The following is a 19,515-nucleotide window of genomic DNA, read 5'->3' on the forward strand; positions in this document are numbered from 1 at the left end:
TTTGAATGCAACGTTATATTGTCCTAAAGTCTATTTTTCCACCGTGTACAACTTGCATAAACACCGCACCGCATGTGATATCAGAGCTCGCAACTGGGAGTAACTTACATCGATCTAGAACAAGTTCACAGATGGGAAGTCACGGTTTGACTGTCGCTCAAGTGCACTTTCACGGGTAGAAGGTTCAAAAACACGAGTAACGGGTTGCCTGAAACACGGCATAACTGAAGGCTGTAAAGCATTGAGTATATGTGTATATACATGTGTATATTTTACACGCGTTATATCTATATCTACAGTGTATGTATATATTAGTAGTATATACACACAATACATGAACATATTTACACAGAAAAGTTTACGTTGGATTACATTCCTTGAGAGCAACTGATTTGACAGCATTAATTTCTTACTTTATGGTTTCATAACAACGCTGGGGCACATATTAATCTGCTACCCACACCATGCAACGCCGTTTTGTGGACACTTGGGATCCAAGTTGATTTGTCCAAGCTAGAAAGCTGAAAAATCGAACATTTGACAGTCGGCGTACATGCCGGTCGTGAGTGCGATTGTGGCAATTAACAAATAGTGTCTACCGCAGCTCCGTTACCTAAATTCCCAACATGCATTGCGTTGCTGACGTCACGTTCCCAGACTCTATAATGATCAACAACAGTAACGTTGAGGGGGTTCAAGATGGCGCTCTTGCAACAAGTGAATGGGTGAGCTCCGCAAACTCGAATAGTTAAAAATAGCTTGTGGTGCATTTTGAAACCGGCTTTTTTACTTTGTTTAACCTAGAAGAGTATTTAGACAATAACTGCCCTTGAAGTGAACGTGACACAATGGGCAAATCCGAAAAAAGGAAGAACAGGAGTGCGTCTCAGGTGAAAGCTAATCCGGCTAGTGAAGCAAATACTGCAATGCCGCAAGTTTCTGAGTCTTCAAGTTTAGTGACCGAAAATTTACATGATTATGCCAAAATAGACATGGACTCTGACGAATTTATGTTATGTGAGGAGGAATTCCCTGCACGTCCCGACACTCCATGCAAGTCTCCTGCACCCAAACAGCGTAAAACGCAACGTTCGGATGTTGCTGACATTCTCTCTCAAATCGGAGCTCTTTCGCAACTAATAAACACTCGGTCAGATTCTTTGGAAAATATGATCGGTGAAAATATAAGAGCGATTACTTCCATGAAGGAGATAATCACTGAAAATACCAGACAAATTACAAATGTGAAGGAAGCTGTCGGATTTATGAGTGCTGAAGTTACCAGTCTGAAGGCCAAGTACGGAGTGGTGGAATCTACGCTGGGCAAAATGGAGCAGAATACCATGGAGCAAGACAGAAGGCTGTCACAGCTGGAAAGTTACTCACGACGGTGGAATCTACGACTGTATGCTACTCCAGAAAGAGAAAGAGAGGATGTGCGTGGAAAGGTAATTGAGGTTTGTCAACATCTCTTACCAGAAGACAAGGACAAACTTTCCAATGCCATTGACACAGTACACCGGCTAGGTCGCAAACAGCCGAATAAGACCAGAGGAATTATTCTGCAGTTTGTTTCCCGTTTCTACCGTGATGCTGTGTGGCGTGCAGCAAAGGAGTCTACATTTCTGCTGGAAAATAACATGAAAATGTCAGAGGACTTGTCTCTTGCGGATAAAGAAAGAAGAAATAAACTATGGCCAGCAGTGGAAAAAGCAAGAAAAGATAACAAACGTGCCTACTTTATTGGAGGTAGGGCCTTTGTTGAAGGAATCGAAATATTCCCTCCAGCATGAAACATTATACTCCAGATAAGCAATTAGAGACTTTTTTGTACTGAGACAGGAGGTTAACAAGAGTCTGTTTAATTAAGAGGTCGGTGGCGTTTTGGGATATTGAAATTTGAATTAAATTATTTTTTGTAAGTTTCATTCTGTTTCTAAATTTAATCTTAAGGAATTTAACGGGTATTATGAGGTAAACTAAATACAAATGAATGCCACCATATTTTTATTTAGACCTTTTTTGACATTTTGATACTTGAAACATTTTATTTTTGTAATGCCTGTTGCTTTAAGGAAAAAAAAAAGTTGTTTCTTTGGTAATATTGTTGCCTATGGAGGATTGAAGGTCAGTTGGATAATGCTATTACTTTGTTAATTGAACTTGCATTATAGAAAAGTTGATTGTGTTCTGAGGAATTGCTGTTCTGTAATGTAGAGATGTGCACTTTGATTTGCACTACTTCATTTATGTTGGTTTAGAGTTTGCTGTTCTCATCATTCTGAGTATATTTTTGCTAAACCTATTGCAAATATCTGTTTTATCTGCCTTTATATTAGAGATTTCTCTTTCATGTCACTATCTTTAATTTCTTTTAATACAAGAGGGTTAAGAAACCTTACAAAAAGGGAAGCAATATTTTTATATCTTAAAAAATTTAAAACTGACTTTTGTTTTTTGCAAGAATGTCATTCCACCAAAGAGGATTGTAATTTTTGGAGATCTCAATGGGGTTTAGATTTATGGATGGCTCATGGAACAAGTAATTCAGCTGGGGTTTGTATCCTTAAGAATCAGTTTAATGGAAAGATTATACATTCTAATTGTGACCCAAATGGCCGTTATATTTGCCTTGTAATAGAAACTTCAAATGTAATGTGTATTATTGTTAATATTTATGGGTTTAATCAACACAAAGACAACGAAAAACTTATTGATCAAGTGGAAGAACACGTTTTGAATTTACTAACCAAATACCCAAATTCATTTTTAATTTTTGGAGGCGACTTTAATGTTGCTTTGGATGGTATCTTAGACAGATGTCCTCCAAAAGCAGCAGATAATTCAAATCTTTATTTAAAGACGTTCATGGAACGATTTTCTTTAGTTGACAGTTGGAGAGAGACTCATCCTTCTCAAAAATGTTTTACATTGTGCAATAATTCTCTTTCAAAACAGTCTCGAATCGATTTGCGGCTTATCTCTAGAGATTTAAATAATACTAGATCTGACATTATTCCATCACCACTTTCTGATCACAAATGCATCTCTTTATTTATTCCCTTTTCAAATACTGCTAATTTGCAAAGAACTACTTCCTATTGGAAATTAAATGTTACATTGCTTAGTTATAAAGAAGTAAAGGAAAAAATCAATGTTATAATTTGCAGTTATTGGGAAAAAGCAAATAAAGAAAATAATTTTGGTAGTAATTGGGAGTTAGCAAAATATGAAATTGGTAAATTTTTACGAACATTTAGTAGTAAATCGGCGAAAAAGAAAAGAAATGATGAAAATTATATAATTTATAAAATTTCAGATCTTTTGTCTGTTTTATCTGATGCTGAAAAGGTTGAACTTACCCATTATCAAAATATGTTAGATGAGTATTATAAACAAATAGCTGAGGGAGCTTTTGTTAGATCACGGAAAAAACGGTTGGAAGAAGGTGAACAAAATTCTTCTTATTTTTTTAGATTGGAAAAGCAACAAATAAAAAAAAAATTTGATGGAAAAGCTTATAATTGATGAAACACTCTGTGAAGACCAGAAAGTTATCGCTAATTTTTGTGCCAAATTTTATAATGATTTGTATACATCTAATTTTCACAAACAACATGCTCTCGATTTTTTTGAATCTTTATCAGACATAAATAAATTGAGTAAAGCTGATCAAGCCTTTTGTGAGGCTCCAATTACTTTAAAAGAAGTGGAGGAAGCAATTAAATCATTAAAATTAAACAAATCACCCGGCACAGATGGCCTCACATCAGAATTTTATCACATGTTTAATAAAAAAATAGCTCCCTTCTTGTTAAATGTTTAAAAGGAAAGTGTAAATAAATCTTTTCTTCCACCCACTTTATGCCAAGGTTTGATTACTCTAATTCCCAAGCCAAATAAAAATCCTAATTTATTAGATAATTACCGTCCTATAACGTTGTTAAACAATGATTACAAAATAATTGCTATAGTATTAGCTAAAAGATTAAAAGGTATATTACATTCTGTCATTGATGAAACGCAATCGGGCTTTATGCAAAATAGACACATATTGAATAATATAAGATTAATATTAGACATTTTGGATTATTCTGACATAATTAATGAAGACAGTTTCATCTTTTTCTTGGATTATTATAAAGCCTTTGACACTTTAGAACATGGTTTTTTATTTCAGCCCCTTAAAGAAATTGGTAATATGGTTAAAATGCCGTATAAAAATGCAAATAGCTCAATTAAATAAAGCTGTGGTACCTCTCCAAGGTTTTTTTTTAAACTGTGGGGTTAGGCAGGGATGCCCTGTATCTCCTTATTTGTTTTTAATTGCAGTGCAATTTCTCAATTTGTTTATTAAAAAAACAAAAAAAAGTCTTATTGAAAAAGTCTGTTATACTAAATCCATATAACAAAGGTGGCCTAAATTTTATAGATTTCAATTCTTTAAATTATGCTTTTAAAATAAATTGGCTTAATCAGCATTTGAAAAATCAAAATTCAATCTGGTATATCTTTCCACAGCAAGCATTTTCATTTGCTGGAGGTATTAAATTTTTGTTGATGTGCAATTATAACAAATCCAAAATTCCGGTTAAGCTTTCAAATTTCCATCAACAGGTACTTTTGGCCTGGGCTTTAATATATAAACACAATTTTACCCCCCATAGATTTTTTATTTGGAATAATCAAAATATTTTATATAAAAATAGATCTTTATTTCTTAGTCAGTGGTTTAATAATGGTTTGATTTTGGTGAGTCAGTTATTTAAAAACAGAGGTTTATTAATGACTTATAGAGAATTTATTTCAGAATATAAGATACCGGTTAGTCCAAAGGATTATGCCATTGTTATGGGAGCGATAACTTCAGGAATTATTATGATCTTCAAAAATAGCAATTTCTCCCCTATTAAAAATGCTTCTTCTTCTGACCCATTAGAGACAACTATAGGTAAAATATGTTTTTCTGTTAAAAAAGATAGAAATTACAAAATTAGGTCTCTTTTCATTGAAAAAGTTTCTTCTTTGTCGCCTGTCATTCCTTACTGGAATATTTATTTAGAAATTTGAATTGGAAAAAAATATGGTCTTTACAACAGAGGTTTTTTCTTACTAATAAAGTTAAAGAAGTATCTTTCAAACTAATCAACAAATTTTATTTTACCCTGTTAAACTTTATATGAAGAAGTATAAGGTTAATATTGATACAAAATGTTCATTTTGTCAATTTCATACTGAAACTGTTTTTCATTTATTTTGGACGTGTCAGTATACTGTGCAACTCTGGGAAAATATTGGTTTATTTATTAAGAATAATATCCAGCGAGATGTACCTATTTCTTTAAAAGAAATCATTTTAGGACATTATGACTCTGACTCAACTAAAAGGAATGCTTGTTTTGTTATAAACTTACTTTATGTAAATAATAATTTACTCTATGTAAATTTTATATTCATAAATGTAAGTTTACTAAAAACAAACCACATTTTCTTGATTTTTTGAAAGAATTTAGAATTTATCTAAATACTATTTCGTTGTCACAGAATAAGAAAGCTAGAAGAACTATTTCATTTTGTAATGACTTAGATTTGTATAATGTAATTAACGTTTAGGTGTCTTACCCTCAAGTTTTTATATTTTTGTCCTTTGTTTTTTTTTTTCTTCTTTTGGTTCTTCCATACTTTATCTTGTATTCTTAACACTGTCATTTCAGTTGACATAATGCATATATTTGTTTCTTTGTATATTATGTGCAAACGATCTGTCAACTCTTTCCTGTATTTTTTCCTGCATTAATAAAAAAAAAACAAAAAAAACAGTAACGTTAAACTAATTACTAAAAGCTTTGAGATATAACACAAAGTAATTCGCATTAGAACAAACTATCGTAATATACATAACTACGTTATATAAAGCATAGATAAACAAATGATGAATTACCACCGCAATCTTCTCTTGCCTAAAGGAAATTAATTGCTGATGAATTAGCATGTTAGATATGTGCCAGTATTTGTTTCATAAATGCAAATTACAAGCTGATTACATTTTTCTTATCAATAGGCTACTGAATGTTTGCCCTTTTTTTTTCTTCTACCTAAAATGGAAAAAAAAAATATTAATTGAAACATTTTAATGTAATGTGTTTCAGGTATGTTGCACAAAACAAGAGTGGTCAGATATTACAAAAATGGTTTTGTGTCATATCAGTGATTTGTTTATTTGTTGTGAAAAAAGTGTGGTGATTCAATAATGTTTGGCAGGCGTTGCATGAATTGTAAATATCTGCTTCTTAATAATAATAATAGTAAATGATGGAAATTATTTGAATTCATCTTGATTTTCTCTGCTTGTAAACCACTAGTCTGTATGAGCAGCATTTGTGGATTAATTCATGATTTATTTAATTATTTTTTACCCCAGAATAAAATAACAAAAGCATGTGTTAAATCACAATTGAAATGCATTAGAGGTGATTACTTTTATTTTGGTATTTTTTATTATTTTTATTATTATTATTATTATTATTATTATTATTATTATTTTACATAGCCTACGATTGTGATTAGTTTGAACCTCCTAAATACTCAAGAAGTAAGGTAGACCAGGGGCAATTGTAAAAAATATATAATATTTTCCTTAATAACTCACAAACTACTTGAAATACACCAATCATCTTTTGACAAGAAAGAACTATATGTGCACTAATTAATAATACAACTGATATATTTTCACTAAGGATAAGACTAATATTAAACTAAATGCAAGAAGTCAGAGTTTTGAGGGCAGTTGTAACACTGAACAAATAAGTCATATTAACCCACTGTATCTCAAATAAAAGTCTACCTCAAAGTAATCAATTTCCTGCTGTAGTGTTTCATAATGTTACCTAAGACTTTGTTTCATATGGCTCAAGTTATTTTAGTTGTAAGACATTATATGCTTTCAAAGAGCAAAAGTCTATTTAAATTTTTGCAAAAGACTATAGGCAACTATTTTAGTGTTAAATAGATTTTAAATATTTAAAATGAACCAAAAATAGGCTGAAAATGATCTTGTTTGTTATTCTGGACACTGTTCAAATATTCCACTCATATCCTGTAGGAGGAGCAAGTGGTGAGGAAGTCGACAGAGAACCAGAAGTTTTATATGAGAGAGAACTGCCTTTATATATTCAGTTAAATAATACTCAGAGTACATCTGTGAGAGAAATACATTTAGGGGTTATAACTTTAAATAATAAAGAATAAAATTAAATATTAATATTCTCAAACTCCTCCTTGTCAGGTGACACATGAAAGTGAAACTCTTACAGCAGGATCTGTTTGGTGAATGAGGAAGTAAACTACGTTAAGAGAGAAAAACACAGTGAGTATCTCAATTTCACAATCATCTTGAATAGCTAAACTCAATCCTACAACAGTAAGCAGTATCAAATATTTAAAAAGTAGTTTGAATGACATTAGGAGAGAAAACAGAGTCTGTAAATCGTCAGATTGCACCTTTACTTTCATTTTAACACAGCGCACAATGCTCTGGATTTGTTTTGCAGTTTGTGGATAATTTGATTCTGTGTAAATAATGTCAGGATATTAAATGAGTGCAGGTCATTACTGTGAACTGACTGATGAGACAGAGGTGAATTTGAGAAAGTTAATTTAAATATAATCTGTGGACCAACATCTGTATCTGCTTTTAGATGAAACCATGGCCTCCAGAATGAATCTCTCTAAAGAACATGACACACAGATAAAGACCGTCAAGAGGTGAGAAAACTTGACATTTCACATTTTAATGTTCAGTATAAATAATAAATACAATACTACATGAATGAAAATGACATTCCTTTTAAGGAAATATATTAACCTTTTAACAATCAAGTCACAACAGACCCCTCAAGTGAAAGATTAACTTTTTGAGGAAGTTTTAGAAAATAAAGGTGTTTCTGTCAGAGCATGATGATATTTTCAGAAACTTTGAGAAACAATTTTGTTTTGCTGTTATTTTAGTCTCTGTCAGAATGAATCTCCTGAACCCAGCTGTGTGTCCATGAAGAGTGACGCGTCAATGGGTAAACCGATTAATTTCAGTTCGGGAGAATCATCTGCTGATCTCAGGTGTTGTTTAGTTTACAGTATAAAACACATATGAAATTAATTTATTTGCTGATTTGCATTAAATATAACACATATTTACAAAAATTATAAATATTTGTTTAACTACAGTCAAAAACCTGAAGGACCAGAATCACAAACAGCAAAGAAGAACTTAGACTCCATTTTCAAGGTTGGTTTTGTGTGTTTGTCCACCGAAACATAATAACCCTAAAATAAATCTGTAAAATTCTCTCTTCAATAGACACAATTACTTTTCTTCACATTTAAGATAATTTGTAAGGTAAGGTACTATAAAGCAGATCAATGACCACTAAAGTAGAGAAGCTGAATCCATATGTAACCTGACTGCTGCACAAAGATGAACATCAATCTAGCAAACAGTCAATCCAGTCAAACTCCCTCTTTTAACCTCAGTATCTGTAGACGCTGATGTTTAAGCATTCAGTGGAAGTTATTAGCAGATGTGATATAATTCAGTGATGTTTATAAGTATTCATGCTCTAACTCTTGTGTATTGATCCTTTGGTTCACCTTCTCTGTGACTGAATGGAGGTTTATTGTTTGAATATTTACTATGATTTCAGGAGATTGAGCACAGAATCGTCTCTGAGTTAAAAAGCTTTAAGAGACTACTGAGTCCAGATTACCCAGAATGCTCTGAAATAGACCATTATGATGATGAGGGTCATAACAGAGTCAGAGAGGGGCTTCTGAAGATCACACTGCTCATCCTGAGGAAGATGAACCAGACAGACCTCGCTAACACACTACAGACCAGTAAGAGCTCTGGATCAGCAGATTATAGCCTGTATTTTTATGATCAACCTTCTGTCTTCAGTCACTAATGTTCCTGAATGTCACGACACATCTAACATATCAAACCTAAAAATACATTTCTAAAATATTGCTCTGCCGATAACAACAGTTATTTCCTTTGCTCAGAACTGATGCCTGTGTATCAACAAAAACTCAAATCCAGACTCCAGGACAAATATCAGAGAATCAGTGAAGGAATGTCCAATCATGGAGACTCAACACGTCTGAATGAGATCTACACAGAGCTCTACATCACAGAGGGAGGCAGTGGAGAGGTCAATAATGAACATGAGGTGAGACAGATTGAGACAGTGTCCAGGAGACCAGAGACACAGGAAACACCAATCAACTGCAATGACATCTTTAAACCCTCACCTGGACAAGACAAACCCATCAGGACTGTGCTGACTAAAGGAGTCGCTGGAATTGGAAAAACAGTCTCTGTGCAGAAGTTCATTCTGGACTGGGCTGAAGGAAAAACCAATCAGGATGTTCATTTCATATTTCCACTTCCTTTCAGGGAGCTGAACTTGATACAGAAAAATCTCAGTCTTGTGGATCTTCTAAACCACCTTCACACAGAAACCAAAGAATTTAAGTCGTCAGATTATGAAGACTACAAAGTCATGTTCATATTTGATGGTCTGGATGAGTGTCGACTACGTCTAGATTTCCAAAACAATCGGAGCTTGTCTGATGTAACAGAATCAGCCTCAGTGGATGTGCTGCTGACCAACCTCATCAAGGGGAATCTACTTCCTTCTGCTCTCCTCTGGATCACCTCTCGACCAGCAGCAGCCAATCAGATCCCTCCTGAGTGTGTCCACCAGGTCACAGAGGTACGAGGATTCAACGACCCTCAGAAGGAGGAATATTTCAGGAAGAGAATAAATGATCAGAGTCTGGCTGATAGAGTCGTCACACACATCCGATCATCAAGAAGTCTGTTCATCATGTGTCACATACCAGTCTTCTGCTGGATTTCAGCCGCTGTTCTAGAGAGGATGATGGGTAAAGCAGAGAGTGCAGAGATTCCCAAGACTCTCACACAAATGTTCACACACTTCCTGATCTTTCAGACCAAACTGAAGACACAGAAGTATGATGGGAAATATGAAATCAATCCTGATCAGGCTAGAAAGACTATTCTGTCTCTAGGTAAACTGGCTTTTGAACAGCTGGAAAAAGGGAACCTGATCTTCTATGAGGAGGACCTGAAAGAGAGCGGCATTGATGTCAGAGAAGTGTCAGTGTACTCAGGAGTTTGTACCCAGATCTTCAGAGAGGAGTTTGGACTGCAGCTGGGGAAGGTGTACAGCTTTGTTCATCTGAGTATTCAGGAGTTTCTTGCTGCTTTATTCAAGCTGCTGTCCTTTTCTGAACAAAACACAGGACTGAGGAATGAGTTCAGGTCACCAATGACCAGTTTACTGAAGAGAGAAGTGGACAAGGCCTTACAGAGTGAGAACGGACACTGGGACCTTTTCCTCCGGTTCCTTCTAGGTCTCTCACTAGAGTCTAATCAGACTCTCTTACAAGGCCTCCTGAGAAAGACAGTAAGCAGCTCTGATATCAATCAGGAAACAGCTGAATACATTAAACAGAAGATCAGAGAGAATCCCTCTCCAGAGAAATCCATCAATCTGTTCCACTGTCTGAATGAACTGAATGATCGCTCACTAGAGCAGGAAGTCCAGAAATACTTGAGCAGAGGAAAAAAAACAATCATAGGACTACGTAGTCTCTCTAGAGTCTCTCTGTCTGCTGCTCAGTGGTCGGCTCTGGTGTTTGTGATGTTGAACTCAGAAGAAGAGCTGGATGAGTTTAAACTGGCTAATTTTGATCCATCAGAAGAATGTCTCCTGAAGCTGCTGCCAGTGATCAAAGCATCTAGAAAGGCTGAGTGAGTATTTTACAGTGTCTTTGTTTTATTGACTTTATTTTTTAAGGTATAGGTCTGTGTTTCTCTACACTGTTTCTTTAAGGTCTTTCTTATTTGGCACACTCAGCATTGCATTAGCGTTTGTTGAAATAAATAAAATAATTAAAATTAAAGTATAATAGTATAATCAAGTATAATAATTTAATTTCATTAGATTAAATTAAATTATTGGACATATATATATATATATATATTAGTGTAATGTCATGACCCTTTGTTTGTACATCAGATATACATGTAAAGAAATATATCTTTGTTATATAAGGCTTAGAAATGTACACAAACACTGATCGTCAAATTCGCTGGAAAGGAACATTGCTTTTCTCAACTCCTCTCGTCACTTCTGAGCATTTCTATGGCAAGCCGTTTTAGCATTAAATACTCTTTGCCACACTAGTCATAATTCTGTTTTGACTCGTCATAATTACAATCAAGATATCTACAATGTTAATTTGACTAGTCGTAATATACATGAGAGATATCTATAATGCTTTTATGACTAGTCATATTCTTTCATTAACTTCCATTGGAAAATATTTTCAGATATCTACAAATGAGTTTTGACTAGTAGAAATTGTAATTAAAGATATCTATAAATGAATTTTCACTAGACAGAACTGTAATTAGAGATATCTCTACTTGAGTTGCCACTAGTGCAAATTATAATTCAAGATATCTCTAACTGGGTTTTTACTAATCATAATCCAATTGGAGATATCTTTAATTCATCATTTTTAAAGATATACATTTGTAGATATCTGTAAATAATTTAGTACTAGTCGAATTACAGTTGTAGATATCTTGAATTGGATTTTTGACTAGGCAAAACTTATTTAAAGATATCTGCAATTTAATTCTGGATATCTCAATCAGATTTTCGACTAGGAGGATCTTTCTTTGGAGATATCCGCATTCAGCTTTGTGACTAGGAAGAATTTGAATGTAGATATCTAGAATTAACATTCTGACTAGTCAAAATTATTTTATAGATATCTTAATTGTGTACTCAAACCACCCCTTTGCTAAGCCCCGCCTTAATCTTCAAGCAGTGTTGCCAGATCGGGTTGACGATTTCCAGCCCAAAAGCTCACCAAAGTAATGTGATAGAATTGTATTGCCATGTCAAGGTTGATAAGGACCATTTTTATATCTTTAAAAAAAGAATAATGATAAAATAAAATAAAGATAAATCAATTTCACAGGAATATGGATCAAAACAGTCCGAAAATATGCTTACAATGTCCAGAAATCTTTTCAAAGTGGAAATTAACCGATGACTTTAACCCTTGGAAAAACACATGCATCATTTTCAATGTCCACGGTAAAAATATGCTAATTTATGTGCAAAAAGTGCACAATAAAGTGATGAGAAACAAATGTAATGTAGCTGGTTTCTCTGTGTTACTGTATATTTTAAGGTCTTTCTTATTTGACACTCAGCTATCATCATAAAGCGCTCTACTAATGACCTGATGAGTTGAATCAAGTGTTTGATTAGAGAGATTTGTCTAATCTGTGCAAAGTCAATATGCCTTTAGGAACAGGGTTGTGACTCTCTGATATTATAAATATTGGAATTGGGATCATTACCAATCACTTAAAAGTTACATTCAGATTAACTTAAATTCAATCTAATAATTCATAAATTATTAGCAGAGGTGGAAAGAGTAATAAAATATGCTACTCAAGTAAAAGTACTGTTACTTCAATTAAATTTTACTTAAGTACAAGTAAAAGTACTGGTCAAAAAATCTACTCAAGTAAAGTTTTTTTTTTTTGAACAGCAGTGGGTGGGGGATTCTAGTGTTATTAAAAAAAAAACAAAAAAAACAAGGGGATATAATTCTCAACCTTGTTGTTTTTATTTGAGGAAACAACTTTACAAATTAAAGTGCAATAAAAACATAAATAAGATACAACAAAAACCATAATAACCATATAAAACATTTAGGGACATTTTTAGGCAAATAATCCCATAAAACTTTAAACATCACAACCACTGAATGTTGCATAAACTGTGAATTCAGTAGAGCAGGGGCTCCCAACCTTTTTTTACTGCGGGGCCCCCCTCCTTCTCCGTTCAATTTTGCAAGGCCCCCCTATGCCAGACATGTCCTCTTATTTATTATTATCTTATTTATTTATTTATTTAGTTCCGCAGTAAAGAGAAAAGTATTTATTTTTAAGTCTTTTTTATTAACCAAAACATTTGTTTTGCCTTACTATTCTTCTACTGCATGTTATAAAAAAAACTTAAAATTCAAACAAACTTTAAATTAAAACTTTAAATATACCTTATAACCTTTAAAGAAAACCTCTGCTAAATTCTAACTTTTTAAAATTATATATACAGATTTAAAGCACCTGAATTCCTTACTGAAGACATTCTTTACAACTTCAGAGTACTTTTTCTTAAATAAGTGAACCTGCCTTACCAAACAGGACAGGGAGATGCCAAAAGACCACTAAACCTATCCCTTTGAACTTGACTGACTGAATATCTACTGTTTCCATAAAAACATTAACACACGAACTCAAACTACAGCAAATACATTCTAAATCTGTTGAAACGCATCGATGTGAAGGTTCGACACAGACACAATCATTGAACTGTCAGTGCGCGCCTGATGCTCATAAACACAGAGCCTCACTCCTCTTCTATGGGTGAGCATTCATTATAAAACACTCACAGGACAATAATTTGGACAACTAGGCAAATGTTTTGACGCAAAAATACGATAGGGATCAGAGCCCAGAGAACGCGCATAGTTTGTGAATCAATAGCGGACTTATGCGTGCAGAATGTACGACTCTGATATACACGAGTGTTATACATTAGGCACGCGCAAGTTTATTACCTTGACATTAGCGCGACGGTTTGCTTCATACATGCAGCCGAGAGATGTAACTCTGCAAATCTGTCCGTCTCCATCTTTCTTGAGTTAGCGCGCTGCGTTTGTTCTCCCGCTCACCAAACAATCAGTAGTTTCCGGTGCGCGATCCCCTCCTTCCCTCCACGCAATATTTTTAAATACATTTTTTTGTATTATTATTTTTTAATTTATTTATTTTTACTCAGTAACGGATGATATTTAAAATGTAGTTAAGTACAATACGTAAATGAAAACATATAAGTAAAAGTAAAATTACAAAATTTAAAAGTTACTTTAAAAAGTAGAAGTACACAAAAAACCTACTCAATAACAGTAATGCGAGTAAATGTAATTCGTTACTTTCCACCTCTGGTTATTAGACAAAATGCTTTTTGGTGAAACTGGGGAAAAAGTAAAAGATTTTTAGTCAATGCCACACAAGGGACAATAGATGCAAGCATGTAGTCATGTGACATTTTACTTTTTTTTTCTCCAGAAAAATATGGTTACTGTTTGGTATGCAGTTTGTTAATAAAGATAACGTCTATTTGAAAATGTGCTTTATCGTTTTCGGACGTGTGAGAGCCATATCGTCAGGGGGCGTTCTGCACTCATCAATCCGCTCGAGAGCGCTCTCACCATGGCCAGATTTTCTGGAATTTACCGATGTCTCTGTAGTGGTTACACATGACATGTAATTCGTTGTAAGTAAATCTAAGGGGCAGTCTTTGGTCTCATTAATCTATTATTTGTTCCAGAGAAGAAGATAGTTTATGTAGCATGTTTATGTCAATTCAATGCTGTATATCAGAAAGCTGCCTTTTCTCTTTTCTAGCAACTTTTTGAAAGCTGTTTTTGTTGTTGTTGTTTATTAAATATTATTACTCAATAAATAAAAATGTAAACTATATTTTAAATGATGTATTTAATGATAATTGTTTAGTATTAAGAAGCGTGCCTGTGTTCGTGATGGTGATTTTAGTTAACGTTACATTGTTCCGCCTTTAGATGGCGACAAGAGACTGTTTTATGAGTGAACAGTTAAATGTGACTTTGGGACTTTTAAACTGAAAATTTAAGCGGAAGTTATGTTTAGCTTCAACAACAGTTTGCCACAGCGAATAAATGGACTGAGCAGCAAAATCACCTTTAACAGAAGAATGGATGTTAATATTTTCTTCAGTAAACTTTTAAACTAATGTCATATGATCGTGAATATGAATAATGAATCAGATGCAGGTCCGTTAATCACTTGCTCAGTCCATCTCTCTCTCTCATAATACTCAAACATGATACAGTGAGGTTTTAATACAGTAATCATAGGCTTTTAATGAAGCAACTCAACTTTCCTTCGTTACTAGTTCTAAACTGACGTTTTGGAATTAGTGAGATTTGTAATATTACTTGCATATCATTGCTCTTTTGTTGATTCTGATTGCTTTCATTTTCCTCATTTGTAAGTCGCTTTGGATGAAAACGTCTGCTAAATGACTAAATGTAAATGTACTGCTGCACAATAAACGGGCTGAATACAAATATTTATGGGAATATTTGGGTCCTATTTGTTGAGTCAAATCTGAATTAATTTAATTTTGAGTCTGAAATCTATTAAAATGGGACTTGACTCTGAGTCACTCTCAGTGCCTGGTTTAATAATTGATATCTATGATATGTATTACATCTGTGTTTATCAGCAATTACATTAGACACATGAGTCCAGCACTAATAACTCATCTTTAGTTTCTCTGTTTATTCTCTGCAGTCTTTCCCGATGTCTTATTACACAGAAAGGTGTTGCTCTGATTTCTGCTCTACTGGAGGATCCACACTGTAAACTGGAGAAACTAGAGTGAGTCTCATCACATCTCAGTAACTATAAGGTTTGGAGTAAAAAGTAAAAACTCAGATGTGTTTTCTGAAGCAGTGGTTTTGTTTGCTGCCCTTTCACCCCAGTTCAAACCCTTTTTAATTAAATGTATAAATAATTAATAAATAAAAATAATTAAATTGGCATCTTATTAATTGCAATATTTTGATGAAGCCTTTAGTGTTTGTCTTTAATATCACAGCTACAGTGACTGCTAGAATCTAGAAGTGCTTCTTTCATTACTGCACACCAGTATTAGAGTACAATCGGGCCAAAGACACGTGTCTCCTCAGAGTTATCAGACAAATGAATATTGAATGCAACTTCCAAAGGGAAAATATAGAAATATATGAGGTGGAAAGAACAGCTTTTTATGTCACACTCGAGGTAAAAGACTCACCAGTATGGGGCAATAGTTCTACAATATTGATATAAATATTTCAACTAAAGTAATATGTTTTACATTATATCTAAGTTAATTATTGTCTAAAACAACCCCTTCAGCAATGATTGTACCATATTCTGCTTTGATCAAATAATTCACTTTTATTAACTGAGTACACTGTAAAATGGATTTATTAACTCCTTCAGCTCTGCGGCATATTTTGTATTTTTTACTGATTTTGTCATCCCTGAATTCAAAAGAGCACCTACTCACATACATTGGAGTAAATTGATAAAAATGGTCTCATTTCATAGTAATTTTTTAACATTCTTTAAACACATGGGTGCAATAATTACTATTTTTTGATTGCATTTTTTCATAATATTTTGATAAACACAAATAAAAGATCAAATTTTATTATTATTTAACTGAGATTAAATTATTATTATTATAATAATAATAATTATTATTATTATTATTTTTTTTTTTATTATTATTTTTATTTTACTGAGATTTCATTGAAGGGAGGCAGTTTGTCCTCTAGGGGTCTCTATTCTGCAAGATAAGGCATCCCTGAATTAAAAAGTGTCCTATTCCCACATACATTGGGCTAAATGGATAAAAATGGTCTCATTTTACACAAAACACCTTAAATTTGAACACATGGGAGGAATAATTCATAGTTATTATAGTATTTGTTGATAAATCATAGTGTCCTAACTCTGGTCAAGATCGCGGTGAGCGCTAGGGGCCGGTGTCCAGTTCATGAGCAGTGCGTCCTCCTCCCTCGTGTTTGGAAAGACATAAATCGAGATCGGATTGGTCTAGGAGTTTGATCTGTGTCTCTTTGGACAGATCTGATTGGGAGCTTTTCAGACATATGACACAATACGTGATGACGTAATCACCAGTCGACATAAACGTGTTAAGGCAAGCTTCATTTGATAAATGACTCATCTATGTTTGGTCAGTTTGAGCGATATGAATATGAATATAAATATTACTTCATCATCTTCACGAAGGGGGCATTGTTTATGGAGGTAAATTCAAACCTTTTATGTTATGTTATGTTATGTTATGTTATGTTATGTTATGTTATGTTATGTTATGTTATGTAAAATAAATGGAAAAGTGATGGGATGGACAAGAAAGTTGAGTTTATAAGCTTTCAAATGGCATATATGTCTAGTTCACTTCTTCACAATTTATTAATTCTGTTCAATAACTCTGATGAGGGGGGATGCAGAGCTGAAGAGGTTAACAAACAAACGAACAAACAAAAAAACAGGAATTATTTCATCTAAAGAAAAATAAAAAGATTGTGATAGATTCTTACACTGCTTGAAGATCCTATAACTTAAAATGGCTTTATACTATCTTAATTAAAAGATTGTTTATATCTTGTGAGTGATGATATATTACTAAATATGATGTTGCATTAAAATATGGTGATTATTTATTTTTTTAACACCAAATACCATCTTTTTTTAAATGCTCCAGTTAAAGCTGAAAACATAAACAAGACCTTTGTTTCAAAATATAAGCCTGTAATTTTAATGATTCTCATTTGCTACATAAGTCTGTAATAATTTTAAATGTGTCTGTGCATCTTTAGCCCCATTGTAAACTACCACACGAGTCCAAATATAATATGATATAACATAATCCAAAATAAAACATATAGATAAATAATTACAAAAATACAAATTGACAAATATTTATCAATTTCATGAATAACAGATCTACAAATACTCAGTGGCACCAAGACTTGAATATTTTAATCTGTTTGAAGAGTACTTATTTAAGAGGAAACAGCATTCATAAATGCTACTTTAATAGAGTGATGTCTATTTTCCAAATTTCCCTGCCCTCTCAACCACCTCACAATCTCAAAAACACCAGAGTAATATGTTATACTATAATGTTACTATTCATATTTTAATATTATTGTCTGATATAGTACTACAAATGGTTTGATGAACGAAAATGATGAACTAGTTCAGTGTCAGGAATCATGTGGTAAAGTGCATTTCAATTAGTTTCTTAGCTTGTGCTTGTTCTGGCAAGTTGAAATCTCCATAGTGCCAATCCTGGTGTTTAGAAAAAGTAGTGCTCATACAAACACACAAACAAACACACTCTCACCCTAAAGATTAAACACAATCTCAGAGATCATTCATGTTCTTCACTCTCTACAGGCTGAGATACTGCAGTATTGGAGAGGAAGGCTGTGCTGCTCTGATTTCAGCTCTGAGATCAAACCCCTCACACCTGAGAGAACTGGATCTGAGCCTTAATAAACCAGGAGACTCAGGAGTGAAGCTGTTGTCTGCTCTACTGGAGGATCCACACTGTAAACTGGAGACACTATGGTGAGTCTCATCACATATCAGTAACTAGAAGGTTTGGAGTAAAAAGTAAAAAAAAAAAAAACTGTTTTATGTTGAAGTGGTTTTGTTCGCTGCCCTCTCGCCCTCAGTTCAAATCATTTTAAAATACATGTAAAAATTAATAAATAATCATTTAATGCATCTTATTAACTGCAATACTTTGCTGGAGCCTTTTTTTCAACACCAGCACTTTAGTGTTTGTCTTTAATATCACAGCGACAGTTACCTCATATTGTTACATAGACAAACTACATTTTGGGGGGTTGAATTCTTTCTTGAAAAACAATTTTTGAAAACCTATTTCTTAATATTGAACGAATAAAACAGGAAAAACACAACTTGTTAATAAAATAAAAACGTTATATCTATAATTTAATAACAATAGTCTACATATGAATGGGTGTTCATCAACTGATTGCATGTCGTCAGAGGTTACAGTGTTGACAGCTTCATAAAAAATAGTCTAATGGAAGCGCTGTAGTTTTGCTGTATATAGCTACTAAAAATATAAAAGTATAGCACACAAATAACATTTTAATTTACTTGCATTTTTGACCAAAGACAGTAATTGATTTCATGAATACAGGAGCCTGATTTTTGTTTGAATTGTCAGAATCTATAGTACATAACAAATAAAATAATATAAAAACAAATCACAAACATTTGCAGTCAAGACTGTGAAAAAACAAGTGCTGAATGTAAAACAGATTTGTCCAGGTTCACATTTAATGGTTCACATCGATATTTTATAACTTGAGCCAAAGAAAAATAAATGACTTGCACTAAACAATATTTCTATGAAAACTATTTTATAAAATCTGGCACGAAAGTATATTTTTCTTGTTGAAGAAAGTCAATGAATTTAAATTCAAGTTTTGATCTAAACAAAAAAGATATAGATTTAATCAAAGCAAGAATTCCCATTTAAGAAATAATATTACAAATGATTTATAATTACTACAACTGACTTCCAGTCACAGCCTCAGATGAAATCAACTGAAATAAAAGCAGAGGATTAAACAGCTCCACACACAGCATTACCAGCTTCACACATTACTAACCAGGGCTGCGTTTCCCAAAACCAACTTTGGTCACAAGTTCAGTCGTTACCAACAGAGTTCAACAGA

At 33.3% G+C, this 19,515-nt stretch overlaps 1 protein-coding gene and 1 long non-coding RNA gene across 2 annotated transcripts in view; both read left to right on the plus strand.

The window, feature by feature from the left end:
• The first annotated feature begins 7,697 nt into the window (after nucleotides 1–7,697).
• Nucleotides 7,698–8,285, plus strand: LOC141338967 (uncharacterized). The gene is made up of 3 exons (XR_012355883.1): nucleotides 7,698–7,764; nucleotides 8,008–8,115; nucleotides 8,224–8,285. It is a non-coding gene; the product is annotated as an uncharacterized lncRNA (long non-coding RNA).
• Nucleotides 8,286–8,418: 133 nt separating this feature from the next.
• Nucleotides 8,419–19,515, plus strand: part of LOC141338218 (NLR family CARD domain-containing protein 3-like) — a 32,446-nt gene continuing 21,349 nt past the window's right edge. Inside the window, exons 1-5 of the mRNA XM_073843764.1 lie at nucleotides 8,419–8,451; nucleotides 8,700–8,892; nucleotides 9,058–10,834; nucleotides 15,509–15,595; nucleotides 18,197–18,370. Coding sequence (XP_073699865.1) covers nucleotides 8,419–8,451; nucleotides 8,700–8,892; nucleotides 9,058–10,834; nucleotides 15,509–15,595; nucleotides 18,197–18,370 — 2,264 coding nt within the window. The remainder of the gene's footprint in view (nucleotides 8,452–8,699; nucleotides 8,893–9,057; nucleotides 10,835–15,508; nucleotides 15,596–18,196; nucleotides 18,371–19,515) is intronic.

Source organism: Garra rufa, chromosome 7 (genome assembly GCF_049309525.1).
Source record: "Garra rufa chromosome 7, GarRuf1.0, whole genome shotgun sequence".
NCBI classification, from domain to species: Eukaryota; Metazoa; Chordata; class Actinopteri; order Cypriniformes; family Cyprinidae; genus Garra; species Garra rufa.